Raw genomic sequence first — 16,268 nt, forward strand, 5'->3', positions numbered from 1 at the left:
TATGTGAATTTCTATATATTTAAATATATAGAAAAAAGCCTAAAAAGTGAGAATCAGAGAAACCCTTACCTATCATTATCCTTATTCTTTAAAAAGTATTAATATCTGTTTCCAGATTTTAATTGGACTACTCTTTTTCAGTTTGTCATTATGAACTTGGTAAATTAAGCCCAATATTGGAACACTTTAGCAGCTCAATACTGGAAGTTCTACTTTTGTGGTTCTACTTTCCCTGAAAAGTGGGGTGCACACAAGAGAAACGGGGGGTTTTCAGCATTGGGATAGTGCAGTGTGCCTTTGAGATACGACAGGATGACCTTTAAATGACAACCTTGTCTAGAGAATAATTTGAATGAAGAGAAAGTGAGCCAGGGAAGGCAGAGAGCTCTGGAAGTCACATCTGGCTAGGAGACTGCTCTGGTATCTACCACTTGAGAGGCTGTTGACTTAGAAAGCCATTACATTCCTCTGAACATGTGTCCCTCTTTTATCTAAAAACGGGGGAAATCAAAGTAGATAAAATTGTTTCCATTTCAACAATCAGTTGATATTGTGTCTACCCAAAATATTAGTTCAATGGGGAAAAACTCAAACCTTTGAGTCAGAAGAAGAACTAAGTCTGGCTGTCATTATCTATTCTACCTTGACAGGTCTACTACCACCTCTGAGAGTAAGTTTCTTCATATGATAAATTGAAAGGGCAAGATACAAAGTAAAGAAAAACTGAAAATGTATTTTTATATTGTTTTCAGCCTCAACTAAAGCTCTGTGGTAAGAACAGCTCTTATCATTCCACTTTTATAAATGGGAACAGGCCAAGCATGGTGGTTCATGTCTGTAATCCGAGCACTTTGGGAGGGAGGCTGAGGTGGGCAGATTGCTTGAGCCCAGGAGTTTGAGACCAGCCTGGGCAACATGGTGAAAAACCCCATCTCTACAAAGAAAAAAAAAAAATTAGCCAGGCATGGTGGTTCATACCTGTAGTCCCAGCTACTCAAATGAGGCAGGAGGGTCATTTGAGCCCAGGAGGTCCAGACTGCAGTGAGCCATGATCGCACCACTGCACTCCAGCCTGGGCAATAGAGCAAGACCCTGTAATCACAGCACTTTGGGATGCCAAGGCGGGCAGATCACTTGAGACCAGGAGTTCGAGACCAGCCTGGCCAACATGGCAAGAGCCCGTCTCTACTAAAAATACAAAAATTAGCTGGGTGTGGTGGTGCATGCCTGTAATCCCAGCTACTTGAGAGGCTGAAACACAAGAATTGTCTGAACCTGGGAGGTGGAGGTTGCAGTGAGCTGAGATCGCACCACTGCACTCCAGCCTGGGTGACAGAGCTATCTGTCTAGAAAAGAAAAGAAAAAGGTTACTAGGTTTTTCAGTGAGTAACAATAATGCAGAGGTTTGATCCCAAGTCTCCAAGCACAGACACATGCTGCTTCCCCAACCTATTTAATAAAATTCTGGGGAAATGAAATAAGAGAATTGTCCAAGTGTTCTATTATAAACAGTCTTACAAGTTTAAGGTATTATTAAGACTAAGCTTTAAATTATGTAGTGAGACATCAACATATTTTTTCCACTCATTAACATTTCTTTTTTTTTTTTTTTTTTTTTTTTTACTTTTTGAGACGGAGTCTCGCTCTGTCGCCCAGGCTAGAGTGCAGTGGCGCAATCTCGGCTCACTGCAAGCTCCGCCTCCCGGGTTCACGCCATTCTCCTGCCTCAGCCTCTCCGAGTAGCTGGGACTACAGGCGCCCGCCACCACGCCCGGCTAATTTTTTTTGTATTTTTAGTAGAGACGGGGTTTCACCGTGGTCTCGATCTCCTGACCTCGTGATCCGCCCGCCTCGGCCTCCCAAAGTGCTGGGATTACAAGCGTGAGCCACCGCGCCGGGCCAACACTCATTAACATTTCTATCAGAGCAAAAGTCTCATAAACCACTGATCCTATCCAGCATGTCACAGTACAATCAGTTGAATAAATGGGCAGATTACTGCCACTTTAGAAATGATCCATGAACTTAATTAGATATACTAAACAAATGGATATATTTACACTGCACAGGCCACACTTTGAGCATCTTAGAAGAAAGAACTATAATTAGGCAAGACAGATATAGTTGTACTAGTAAAAGAATCCTACTCTCAGAGTCCAATCCTTCATTCAAACCAAACAAATCATTCTCAGTTGAAAATATGCATCAAAATCATCGTAAGATACCCTGTACTTCTACAACAAAGCCACAACATCCCCCTAACAAAATATAGGAGTGAATGGTGGATAAGGGGAGGAGAAAAGGAATCCCTGCAGCCTCTTCACACCACACCACTTTGATCAAGTTTAAGAATCAACTCCTGGCAATAGCACTTTAGAGATAACAATATTCTTAATGAAACACTTTCCCATCACAACACGTTATTAAAGCAATCCATTATTCTTCTCTCCACCTATTAAAAAAGCCTGATTTCGTGAAAAAGACAATCCTCAAAAATCCAGGACTTACCATAGGCTGCTCTGTGTTATAGTTACTGCCCCCACTGAGAGTCCCCTAGAGGCCAGAAGGATCTCATTCACTACTGTGTTCCCTCACAGTGCTTGGCACATAGCTGGGCTCAGAAAATGTATGTTGAACTTATTCTACAATGTAATATATTTCAAAAACCAATTTCAACTCTTAAAATAATAATCCCTATGAAAAAGGAAAACATATGTATTTCATATTTCTTTCATTTTCCTGAAGTGAGGCTCCTTCACACTCATTTGGAATGTGTTTGTTTTCATTTCAATTGTTTCCATGCTCACTACATGTAAACATTATTATGGTGGCATCATTCAGAGAACATGAATCTTTTTAAGATTTAAAGGAGTTTACATCCAGTCAAAAGATGGATTACACTTTGATATATCATAGATTTGAAAAAACATAAATTGAATAACCACATACAACATCAATAAAAAAAAGTCCTGCCTGGGCGCAGTGGCTCATGCCTGTAATCCCAGCACTTTGGGAGGCCGAGGCGGGCGGATCACCTGAGGTCAGGAGTTCAAGACCAGCCTGGCCAACATGGCGAAACCCCGTTTCTACTAAAAGTACAAAAATTAGCCAGGCATGGTGACAGGCGCCTGTAATCCCAGCTACGCAGGAGGCTGAGGCAGGAGAATCGCTTGAACCCGGGAAGCAGAGTTTGCAGTCTGCCGAGTTCGCGTCCCTGCACTCCAGCCTGGGCAACAGAGCGAGACTCTGCCTCAAAAAAAAAAAAAAAAAAAAAAAGTCCTGAAACCCTCAATCCCTTGGGGATCATTTTAGTTTTATTTAAAATGGTCTAAGAGAATGTCCCATCAATATCTTGGTTAACTTCAATAAGAGCTTGAATGAGTAGAATTTGCTTTCAGCCCAGGACATTTGAGCATCTGTGGACAATATTTCATCCCACTTTGGGACAAGGAAAATAGAAAATAATAGCCCAAGGAGAGCCATTACACAATTAAAATAAACAAGCATTTGTTTGCAAAGCAGGGCATTTAAATTCAGTTTGATTTCATTACTGTTCAAACGACCCCACATGAATCTTTCCTCTGGAATCCTCAGTTGTCCAATATTAAAGTTACCAATGTAGAACCAACCACTGAGGACTTCAATTATAAATATCTCTGTAAACAATTCTCCGAACCTGGTTCCCTGCAGAAGTAAGCAAATAGCTATAATAATACTCCTAGTCCAACAGGGATATATTAAATGACTGTTTTGCTATTGAAATCGCAAATGCCAACAGTAGTTCCAAGAGAGGACTCTAACTTGCCAAAACGTTTTATAAAAGACAGTTGCAAGCCCAGATACAAAGTTTAGAGGAATTTCCATTGTCTCTACATGTAAAGGTTTATGAAATCTGTACACTCAATGCAAAAGGATAAACAAGATCAAAGCCAACGCATGAAATAAATTTCATTGTGCAAACAGTAAAAGCTGTGTAAAAGAGCTCTAGATCCCAGGTTAAAAACTGCAGGAGAAAGGTAACATTAACCTTAGCAGACGGCTGAGTTAAGATGTGGCAGAGCTTTACAGAATTGCAAATAGCATCAGCATTGCAAGAATAATAATTGGAATAAATACCGTCTGCATGCTGCAAAAACAATAAACGCACATGCTCCTTCACCTCTCCCCCTCATCCAGCTAGGCAGTGAAAGCAGCTGCCTCTCCCAGCCCTCCTCCCAAGCCGTTCTTCGCCCCACCCGCTCCCCTCTCTTCTCCACCCCTCCCCTCCTCCTTCCCTCCCCCTCCCCGCCCCCAGCTGCCGTATTCAGCAGTCTAGAGAGATTAGGAGGCGCTCACTACAGTCTCTGGGCCTCAGGACTGATCTAACGTTTCCTAGCTCCCTGGATGAGAGAAATTAGAGACTCGACACCCAGGTGGTATTAGAAGCCTTCGCCTCCAGCCCGGCTCTCTCGCAAACCGGGGCTGGGGGACCTCGGGGGGCCTCGGGCCGGGCGACTGGGAGGCTCTGGAGGCCGCGCGGGGCTCAGCGCTGCGCTCCCCGCGGGCAGCGCTACCTGAGCTGTCCATGGTGCTGGCGCGGTCCGGAGGCTGTCGGGCGGGACTCCGCGCCGCTGCCCCGGCGTTCACTCTCTGCTTGCCGCCAACCCCGCCGCTTCCCGCACTTAAGTCCCCGTTACTGTCCACCAGCTGCAAAGATTCATAACCATCGTTGCTGGTCTTTTTCCGGTAGCTCCCGAGGAGGCTCATGGGCAAGCCCGGAGAAAAGAGAAAATAATCAACCTGGGAAGCGAAGGGGGAGATGGAAGGTGGAAAGGGCTGAAGAAGGAATTAAAAAAAAAAATCAAGTGCCCGACATGACGCAAAGAGGAGGGAAAAGAAGGAGCGGCCACCGGAGAGAAGCTTCGCCGGGCGAGGCGAAGCCGCCGCCCTGGGCAGAGCTCGGCTCGGGGCGCCGGGAGGAGGGAGGGAGGGAAGGAGACGCGGGCGGGCGGGGGCGCGCGTCCTCTGGGCCCACGCCGCGGAGCCGCCCGGCCCTGCCGAGCTCCGGGCCCCAGGCCAGCACCTCCTGGCTGAGGAGTGCCCGGAAGCAATCCTATAGGTGTCGCCGCGTCGCCCCGCCGCGCAGCAGGGCAGCGCCAAAGCCGCTGGCCCGCGGGGAGGGAAGGAAAGGGAGGTAGGAGGGGAGAGGAGGTTCGTGAGGAGGGGGGTTGAAGGCGGGAAACAGGGCGGGGTGGTCGGGGGAGGGGACTACTACGACGAGGGTTGAGAGGGTGTGTTCGCACGCGTGTGGCAGAGAAGAAAGGGGCGAGGTATCTCGGCCTGCGAAGCTTTGAGGACCAGGGGTCTTGTGGTAAAATCCAGACACACCCATTTCATGCAACTTAGCCTATTTTCACCGGAAGATTCCGCCAAAGCCACCAGGACGGTATCCGTCCTAGAGAACTGACTTGTAACTCAATTCAACAGAAAAAGAATGCATGTTAAGTGCCAGAATATATCTATGCTAGGATATAAAGGAAGAGCAATATTTTGCACATTCTCCAGAATAGGGATGATCCCTAAGGGAGATATCAAAGAGTTGGATATTCTAATACTAGCAGGCAGCGTCCGTTCTGCCTAGAGAGCAGATGTGACTGTTTAGAACTCTTTGTTGAGCGAATAAACTGGGGAGAAGGGCAAGGTTAAGTCCGACGCATTTTCAGATCCGCCACCATTTACCTTAGGACCTGGAGGAAAGCCTGTATCAGTTAGCTAGCTTGAAGGCCTGCTTGGGAAGCAAGATAGAAAAGGATTTTTTTTTCCTCATCCTCTAGCCTCACCCCTTATTTTTCTTTCATAATTCTGGCCAAAGAAAGCAGTCACTCATAATCAGACGAGAATTTATCATGAAGTTAATTAAGCTGTGTACCTAATTTTGTATTTGTCATCGTGTATTCTTAAAAGAAGACTCCGACATTGTTTAAGTTGTGGACCTTAACAAAACCTGGATAAACTCTGGTAAGTCTTAAAATGTAATTATCAAATGTTTATTTTCACCTAAAATAATAAGATTTCAGAAGGATTGCTCATTCTCATCATCTTAGGTCAAGATCAAGTAAGTCTTGGTTAAAAATTATCATTTTCTCTACTAAAACTTGGAGGGACTAAGTGAGGCGCCCGTCAAGAGTCATTTGACAGAGTTTCCTCACCAAAACGAGAAAAAAGTACATGCATGTAAAATGTACTTGAGCCCGTACACAAAAGCCAGCTTTGCTTTCTTCTCATCTTACGTGGTTTTCTCTTGCTGTCCTTATTTCAATCACCTAAGGACACAAAATCAAACAATAGCATCTAAGAGACTTCAGTCCAGATCATTTGGGTCTCAGAAAGTTTCCGGGAAGCTCTAGCTCTACACAGGTCTACATAAAATAAATTGGACTAAGAGACATTTTCCTGTACAAGGATCACCCAAACACAGATTCTTGTAGGAAGAGCATCAATCAGAAGAAGTCCAAAGAAATGTTTTCTAAATCCTTCCAGTCCTTCTGGGGAAACCTAAACTTCCTGGCCAGTTGCTTTCCCAACTGCATTCTTTGATGAAGGTATGGTGTGACCTGAATTGCAAATCAGAGTTAATGCTCATTTATAACAAGATCAATCTGAATGGTGGCAGGAAAAACTGCAATAAAAATTTTAAAACAAATTTTTATACTTTCAATTTTCCAAATCTGTCAGACTGAACTATTTTAGTTACTTGACTAAAGTAATAATTCTGTAAAGTCTAATAAATCTTTTCCCATAACATCTTAAATAATCTTTCTCTGTACTTTTTCTTTTAATTCATTACCGACACACAGGGACAGTAAATACCTAGTGTTCATCATGTGCCCTGACAAACGCTGGACTATAATCATTGGATTAATAGAATTTAGAACCAGCCTCAGTGACAGACTGAGACCCTGTCTCAAAAAAAAAAATAAATAAATACAGGATCATTTTTGGAAAGTGAAAATTATTATTTTCAAAAAGAGCACTTTCAGTTATTTTTGCTCAATTTCAACTTGCAGACATATTGCTGAAAGAAATTATAGATGAGACATATGCCTTTGTATTTTTCAATATCTATCTCTGGAGTTTGCAAGTGTAAAGAAAAATCTGAATGGGCTATAAGAATTTTATCTTTATACTTAATATAAATAAAGTCAATCAGGATAACTATTAATAATCCTATAAAGTTGAAGATATAAGGAGCATATTAAGGCAGGAAAATACAATAACTAGGTTAATTTACAACAGCCTAAAAACTAGGGCTTGGGCCTAAATTTGGATATGCACCAATTTCAACATTAAAATTTTCTTTACTGTGCTAAAGATCAAATTCATATACTTATCAATGAATATCTCACTGTTCTACTCTATAAAACAAGCATAATATGAGTACCATCATTATATAGAATTAGATTAGTACCTAACATATATATATATATATATATATAGAGAGAGAGAGAGAGAGAGAGAGAGATTGAGAGAGTAGTACTTAATTGTTCTCTATTACTATTATTGGTCTGTCTTGGGTGCAGCTCTACGCTCAGTGCCTGGCAGTCTAGTTTTTCTCATGGGAAAAGCTCAATAAAGGCTAAATATTATTTTTTCCAGGGATATCCTAATGGAAAATTGTCTTTGTAACTTTGAATGAGAATTTAGGCTTAAGGGAGGTGGCACTGGTCAAACACAAGGTGAACATTTACAGCCTAACTCTTGGTTTTCCAAACTCAAGACTACTTCATAACTTATCTCAAAAATACTACATCACACATGAGACAACAGCAAAGGATAAGATGCCCTCTTTTGGGGAGAGCAATCATTCCCTTTGTCTTTTCTCTTGCTGCCTTCAGGTGCTTTATTAACTTGATGAAGATTAGTGACACTGAGGAATATTGAGGAACCAGGCTCTATTCCACCCCATCCCCTTCATACACACCCCATTCCAAATGCTGTCCTGTCACAGCGGATGCCACATCACTTTTGGGGTGGGCTAAGAGATCAAGGTAAGTATGCCATGACCTATGTAGGATTTTGATCTGTGATTTTCATTTCCAGGGAATATAATACATTGATTAAGATTGAAGTTGCCAGCCAGGTGCGGTGGCTCACACCTGTGGTCCTGGCACTTTGGGAGGCTGAGGTGGGCGGATCACGAGGTCAGGAGATTGAGACCATCCTGGCTAACATGGTGAAACCCTGTATCTACTAAAAATATAAAAAAATAACCAGGCGTGGTGGCAGGCCCCTGTAGTCCCAGCTACTCAGGAGGCTGAGGCAGGAGAATCGCTTGAACCCGGGAGGTGGAGCTAGCAGTAGGCCAACAAAGCGAGACTCCATCTCAAAAAAAAAAAAAAAAATTGAAGTTGCCTATGATTGATTCTTAGTTCCAATGACTCTTGGCTCTATGACTTTGGGCAAGTTACTTAACCTCTCTGCCTCACTTTTCTCCTCTGTAAAGTGAGGATTATAGTAATGCCATCATAATAAGGTTATAGTAAGAAGTAAATTAGTTCCTAACATATAATAAGTGCTTAACATATGCTATCTATTATTACTATCATCCCACTTCTTTTTAAAATGCCACTTTTTCAAAAATGCAACTTCCCATCTGTAAAATTAAGCTAAAATCTGCCCAGCTTACGTAAGAGATTTGTTGTTATTATGACATATGATAACATAGAAGCAGTTTGTAAAATGTGAACTGATTGTTTTGCCCTGAGTTTTTAAATATTCATGTGTATGTATTTCCTATTGGATTTGGACTCTTTGAGGGCAAAAATCCATGTTTTGTTCATGTTTGCGTCCCCCAGGACACTCCAAAGAGCACCTCACTCTCATTAGATATTGAGTAAATATCTACTGAATTAATGAATAAACAAAAATGTCATGGCATTATCTAGTCCAGTGATTTAAACTATATGCTGTAGCTGATGAGTAAATTATAAAGTATTTTCATAAAAATGAAATAGGTTGGAAAACATCAGAGTTTGGAACACAGTAAGATATTGTTTCTTAAAATATTGTTTTGGGTTTGTGTGATATGTATGAGTGTGTGTATGTTTCTGCTCACTAATGATATAAATGTATTTCTCACTGTGTGTCCTGATTATAAATGTTTGAATGTCTATGTTATGGGACAATCTCTGATACTAAGAGGTCCTGGTGTTCCCAATTATGAATGTCCTATACACTGTGACATCTGAATTCATTTGGCTAATTGGACTGCAAAGAGTTTTGGCTAAGCAGACAGTAAATGAAGCCAGAGCTTCTACACTGTTCTCTCTGTTACAAAATATATTATGATCAGGTTTCTAAAATGCGTCTCTTCAATTTTCTGTTTTAACAAACATAAATCAGTGCACAGTATTGAAACTTACTTTGGCAATGTGCCTGAGGGCCATAATCCAGATTATCTCCTTACTGAATAAGGCCTATAGATATACATAGTGCAAGGCACTCCAACTGGGGAACATCAAGCCATCTCTGACGCCCAGACATGTTTTGTCTGTCCTGTACTTCTTAAAATGAAAAACATTTTAGTTTAGATGCCTTTACAGAGGGTACATAGGCTCCAGTCTGAGGGCCATAGTTCACTACTACTTCCCAATGTAGAATACTCAGCCTCCTCCACTCATTCCTACTACCAGTTAGCCCTTGCAGGCATTTGAGTTTGAGACCTGCAGTGTAGTGGCAAAACCTTAAGGAGAAATACCCCCAAGAGAGATGCCAAAAGACACGTCTTTAGGCCACAGTCCAGAAGCAAGCAGAATAGACTGAGAATCCTCTCCTGACTCTGCTCTTAATCAGCAGGGCGGCCTTGATCCATTCTCCTTCTCTCAGCAGTAAAATCGAAGATGTTGAATTACATGATTCTCTTCAGTTCTCAAAACTTTAGTTGTCACTTCCCTCTCTCCTCCAAATGATGTCCATAGGGGAAAACCATAGTCATTTAAGTGCTACAGTTTGCTGTGTCCCAGTTAATCAAGGTTTTGCTGTAGAAATGCATGCATAAATAGTAGCAGCTGTCAAGAGCGACATATAAAGCAACACACAAGAGAGAAGAGGAGGTATGCTGGAAAAAATTGGGTGAGCTGATGGATGACATTTAACAGAAGAAAATCTGAACTATTCCTACAATGTTTCTTAGGAGTTGGGATATCTGTTCTTGGTGCTTGATGGGGTTCTGGGTCTTCCAGAAAATAGGACAAATTTCCCAGGTAGGGCATTTTTTTTTTTTAAGATAACCCAATATCATGAAACCTGTGTTTCCTTGACGCTCTAATAGTAACAAAATAACTGCCATTGATTATTTATCATTTGCCAGGTGCCTTACCTACCTTAAATCTAAAGATTTTATTCTTATTTTGAGGCAGACTTGGAGAGGTTAAGTAACTGGCCCAGGGTTACACAACCATCAGTTAGGATTCAAACCTCCATCTTTCTGATCATGCTTTGGCCACTGCGGCAGCCTAAAGAGGCAATTCCACTGATCAAAGTGAAAGCTGAAGGATATTTAGGTCATTCCTTAGATCTGACCTGCCTTACTAAGTGTGGTCAGTGGAAAATGGTTTGGGCAACTTATGGAAATTGCACTTTGGGAGGCTGAGGCAGGCAGATCACCTGAGGTCAGGAGTTGGAGACCAGCCTGGCCAACATGGTGAAACTCCGTCTCTACTAAAAAACAAACAAACAAAAAATTAGCCGGGCGTGGTGGCACATGCCTGTAGCTCCAGCTACTCAGGAGGCTGAAGCAGGAGAATCACTTGAACCTGGGAGGCAGAGGTTGCAGTGAGCCGAGATCATGCCACTGCACTCCAGCCTGGGTGACAGAGCGAGACTCCGTCTCAAGAAAAAAAAGAAGAAAGAATCAAATGAGGCACATGGAAGCACATAATAAACACTAAAGCCCTACTTAAATACTGCATTTTATCAAATCTAAGAAACCATCCATTTTAAGTCACAACATAAGAAAAATATGCTACTAAACGAAGTATGACATACTATCAATCTTAAGATACTCCAAGATTTCTTAAATGTTAATATGTTCAAAAACTTTTATAATTGATGTAACAAATGTTTTTTTTTGTTGTTGTTGTTGTTGTTGTTTTTTTCAATTGTTTTTTTTTTTTTTTTTTTGAGACGGAGTCTCGCTCTGTCGCCCAGGCTGGAGTGCAGTGGCGCAGTCTCGGCTCACTGCAAGCTCCACCTCCCGGGTTCATGCCATTCTCCTGCCTCAGCCTCTCCGAGTAGCTGGGACTACAGGCGCCCGCCACCACGCCCGGCTGATTTTTTGTATTTTTAGTAGAGACGGGGTTTCACCGTGGTCTCGATCTCCTGACCTCGTGATCCGCCCGCCTCGTCCTCCCAAAGTGCTGGGATTACAAGCGTGAGCCACCGCGCCCGGCCCTACAAATGTTATTATTTGATGGTATATTAGTCTGAGAATATATTTGTCAATTTATTATTCATGTATTTTGAGCAACTCTGGCAGGTGAAGACAATACCCATCATGTTTTATGAGGTCTAGCACAGTGCCTGCCAAGTAGTAGGTGCTCAGTAAGTATCTGCTAATTGAATGAAAATACCAAAAAACTTTATCTTGGAAGCCATCTTTAGTTTACAGAAAAATTGCTCTGGTTTCTTTAATGAGCTCACTTAAAAAACACATTTCCATTTGCTAACATTTAACTTATCCTTGACTTTTCAAGGACATGCTCACAGTATAACATTTGCCTTGGTTCATTTTATGCTGCTATAATAGAATACAGGAGACTGGGTAATTTACAAAGAGCAGAGATTTATTTCTTACAGTTTCTGGGGCCAGGAAGTCCAAGATCAAGGAGCCTACATGTGGTGAGGGCCTTCGTGCTGCATCATCCCATGAAATAAGGCAGGAGGGCAAGAGAGGATAAGAAAGGAAGAGAGAACAAGGGGGTTGAGGGGGAGGCAAACTCGCTTTCATCAAGAGTGCACTCCCATAGTAATGGCATTAATCCGTTCATCAGGGTGGACCCCTTATGGCCTAATCACCTGTTAATGGTACCACCTCTTATTACTGTCAGAATGGCAATTAAAGTTCAACATGAGTTGTGGAGGGGATATTCAAACCACAGCAATGTTATACTGTGACATATATATATTATATATATAATATATATAATATTGTATTATATATAATATATATAATATTGTATTATATATTATATATAATATTGTATTATATATATTATATATAATATTGTATTATATATATTATATATAATATATATAATACAATCCACAGTTCCTGTATAATAACTCCCATAGCCCTCGACATAGTAAACAAAATCTCTTTCTCTTTCTCTCTCTCTCTCTCTCTCTCTGATGTTCTACCTCCCTACTTTCACCTGTCCAAGGCAGGACTCTTATCTGATTGTGGGTCATAAGACCCTCATCCCACAGGGTGTCCTGCCCCATCCCTGGGGGATGAAATGCTGCACAGAGAAGACAAATAGAGTCTAAACAGGCCTTATTGGGTTTAGATCATATACTTTTTGTCCATGAATCACATTTTAACATAGTTGTCCATGCTTCAATCATGCCTACCCAATGAAGTCTTCATACAAGGCCCAAGAGGACAGGGTTTGGGGACCTTCTAGATAGCTGAGTAAGTGGAGGTTCCTGGAGGATGGTGCACCCAGAAAGGGCATGGCAGCTTGGCATCCCTTTCCTTGTATCTTTGTAATATCCTTTATTATAACCCAATAAACCTGTTTCCCTGAGTTCTGTGAGCCACTCCAGCAAATTAATCAACCCAAAGAGGGGATCGTGGGAACCCAAACTTGAAGCTGGTCGATCAGAAGTTTTAGAGGCCCAAACTTGCAACTGGTGTCGGAAAGTGGAGGTGGTAGGTTGGGGGAGCAGTTTTGGGAACTATATCAGTGGTATCTGACACTATCTCCTGGTAGATAGTTTCAGAATTGGAGGACATGCAGCTGGTGTCCACTGCAGAATTGATTGTTTGTTTGTGGGGGGAAAAGTGCCCATTTGATCACAGAATCCTTTAATTTGTGTTGACTTGTGAGAAAATAAGAAAAAGCACTGAGTGTGTTTTTCCACACACAGATACACCTACATTACCGTTTCAAGAGTAACTCATGGAAGCATCAGTCCTTTTCATCTGTCATTTTACAAGTAGGAAAACTTCAGCTTCTCAAGTGGGCTGAAGACTATGATGGGCTGGTTCTGTGATCGACTTCTCTCAGTCTTGAAGAAAACACTGAAAATTTTTATGTGGTAAATAGTTCCCCAAAGTCAGCTGCAAACCAACACTGAAGTGAAAGTCTTCCTAAATCCTGGATAGTCCCATGTTTGGCCCTGAGCCCATTAAGTGTGATTTTATGTTCAAGATCCTTAAAATCTGGATGCCTCTTTTTGTAACTCCATTGTACCTAACAGGGTGCTGGGCCATAGAGCATGTAGAACTTGGGGCAAATCCTCTGTGATGGTGATGCAGAAGGCAGTCACCACCCCAGACACACGCGGAACAAATTCTTCGGGTGCTGAGTCTCCAGAGCACCAAATCACTGCTGCTCACTTGACAACAGCTAATTAAAGGGAAGGAACTAGCATTTTCTGAATACTAAACTAAGTGCATGGGTTTTTCATGTATTTATCCATTCGAATGTGAAAGGTTTCATGAGAAGGATTACCATACCCAAAGAGATAAAACTCTGGAATGCAGCTGAGTGTGGGCTAAGCAGTGATTGCCAGTGATCCTCAATATTGCTCTCCATCTTCTATGCTTCTATGCCCTTTAGCTGGGCATGTGGCCACATAGTATAAATATTTTTCAGTCTCTTTCATGTCTTGGACCTGCCACATGGAAGTTTTCTATAATCTACTAGGTGCATACATAGGACTAAGTTGTAGCCATTGTAATTATAAGCAAAAATAATATGTGCAATTTCTGGTATGGATCCTTAAAAGGGAGGGTAGGTGGTATGTCCTTCCAATCCTTTTCCCTTTCTTCTAGTTGGAATATGGAGCTCCAGCAGGTACTTGGACCATGAGTTAACCTTCAGGGTGGAAGACATTCACAATGAAGCAGTAAAACAGAAGAACCCTGAGCTCCAGAGCGCCCTAGCAACCCTAGACTGATTATCTCTAGATTACTTAGAGGTGAGAGAAAAACAAACTACTTAGTTATTATTTTGCCACTGTTATTTTGCTTTTTTCTGTTACGTGCATCCAAACTAACTGGGGTACAACCTACCACCATTAACCACTGGATTTCAGACATTTTTTCTTTTCTTTTTCTTTTTTTTTTTTTTTTTTTTGAGACGGAGTTTTCACACTCTTGTTGCCCAGGCTGGAGTGCAGTGGCGCAATCTCGGCTCGCCTCCTGGGTTCAAGCAATTCTCCTGCCTCAGCCTCCCAAGTGGCTGGGATTACAAGCACACACCACCATGCCCAGCTAATTCTTTCGTGTTTTTAGTAGAGACGGGGTTTCAGCATGTTGGCCAGGCTGGTCTCAAACTCATGACCTCAGGTGATCCGCCTGCCTCGGCCTCCCAAAGTGCTGGGATTATAGGCATGAGCCACCATGCCCGGAAACTTTCAGATATTTATTTACAAAAATATTTACTGGGAATTACATGTTCTTGTGGTCATGGACAAATTTGATAACTTCTCTAAACCTGTGTTTTCTGATTCATAAAATACTAATAAAAACAGGGTAGTTATTAAAATTGCATAACATAAAGTACATAAAGAGCTTAGCATAATGCCTGGCATATAGTGAGGGTTCAATGAATGCTATCTATTGTTATTTGTTGTCATTGTCCTTCAACATAGCTCAGTCTATTGTGTCTGACTCCAAAGTCAGTGATCACTCCATCTCATCCTGCTATCCAAAGACTGCCTTTCAGGACAGACCCAGCCCAGAGCTGTGGATCCCTGACTCCGTTACCAGTGAACTCCCTAGTACAGCTATCCCTTCGTTTGGGTGTAATTCTCTTTCTTTGATCTACTTGCATGATCTCAATACAGTCTAGAATATTTTAAGCCATTAAAGGTGATACAGAGCTTAAAGCGTAATGTCAGTGTTATGACACAGTGGTTCTGAGACTATTAGCTTCAATATGGCCAAATGAGAGAGTCTGACTTATTTTCCATTTGTGCTAAAAGTAAACTTAGGTAATAAGTGGGGGGTATTTTTATTTTATTATTCTATCTTTTTACTTTCTATTAGGGAAATTTTCAAACATATTCAAAAGTAGGGGAAAATCATATAACGGACTTCTTTGTATGTATCACTCAGCATCAATACTTACCAAGTTGGTCCATTTCTCCATCATCCGGGAAAGACATTGGTGTTGATGCTGACATCCCTATCAAGGACAATAACTACCATGGCTCTCAGTGCCTTGGTGTAACCTGGGATGTGTGGCCTTCTGGCCAAGCATCTGTGATTTCATATTGTTGGAGCATTCGTTATAACCCTGGGGTTGCAGCTCTCTGTAAGTTTGCTGTGGCCTGACCAAGAAAGAAGGCATATGCAGATTTCTACAGAAATTATAATTCCATTAAAGAATTTGAGATGAGGAAGGCTAATATCTCTCAGAGTACAAACTGATTTTGGAACATAAAGCATTTCTTTGGGTTGAATTACATAGAAGTTTGTCACTATACCTGTGTTCCTGAACTATCTGTGAATCATGAATATGCGGGCTAAGAAATTGTTTATCTTAATAAATAATTAACAAACACTTTGAACGGTTAAAAAAAAAAAAAGTCATGGTCAGTCTTTTTCCATATGTATAGACCCCTAACTACTGCCATTAAGCAAATTCCAGACTTCATAATTTGGGGGGAGTAACTGTCAGATTTCATCTGTACTAGAATCGGGGCAAAGTACCATTCCACCTGCTTGCTGAGAGGCCAAAGCTATTCCCTAACCAGTTTCTCTTCAGGAGACTGTCAAAGGAAACTGCATACCTTCCCATTTCCTTTTTTCCCAGTAAAAACAATACATCATTCATTCAGCTTCTTGTCCTCACCTCACCTCCCACCTTCACCCACCCTAGACCCACAAAACTTGCCTCATTTTCAAGTACTAGTTGTAATCTTAGGCCTTGCTGCCCAACAGGTCTCAAAATCAGCATGGAAGTAATGTAATCATCCAACTAGTTCACCTTGCCCACTGCCCAGATAAGAGCCGATTTATCAAGACAGGGGAATTGCAATAGAGAAAGAGTGTAATT

The 16,268-nt window shown here is 41.7% G+C and overlaps 1 protein-coding gene across 5 annotated transcripts in view; it reads right to left on the minus strand.

The window, feature by feature from the left end:
- Positions 1-16,268, minus strand: part of DNAJC6 (DnaJ heat shock protein family (Hsp40) member C6) — a 168,050-nt gene that overhangs the window by 107,826 nt on the left and 43,956 nt on the right. Inside the window, exon 2 of one of the 5 annotated variants that reach the window (XM_058430343.1) lies at positions 4,554-4,779. The exons of the other annotated variants lie outside the window; for them this stretch is intronic. Within the exon in view, the coding sequence (XP_058286326.1) occupies positions 4,554-4,746 (193 nt within the window). The 5' untranslated portion in view covers positions 4,747-4,779. The remainder of the gene's footprint in view (positions 1-4,553; positions 4,780-16,268) is intronic. 5 annotated transcript variants of the gene reach the window in all.

This window comes from Hylobates moloch, unplaced genomic scaffold (assembly GCF_009828535.3).
Source record: "Hylobates moloch isolate HMO894 unplaced genomic scaffold, HMol_V3 SCAFFOLD_18, whole genome shotgun sequence".
In the NCBI taxonomy this organism is placed as follows: Eukaryota; Metazoa; Chordata; class Mammalia; order Primates; family Hylobatidae; genus Hylobates; species Hylobates moloch.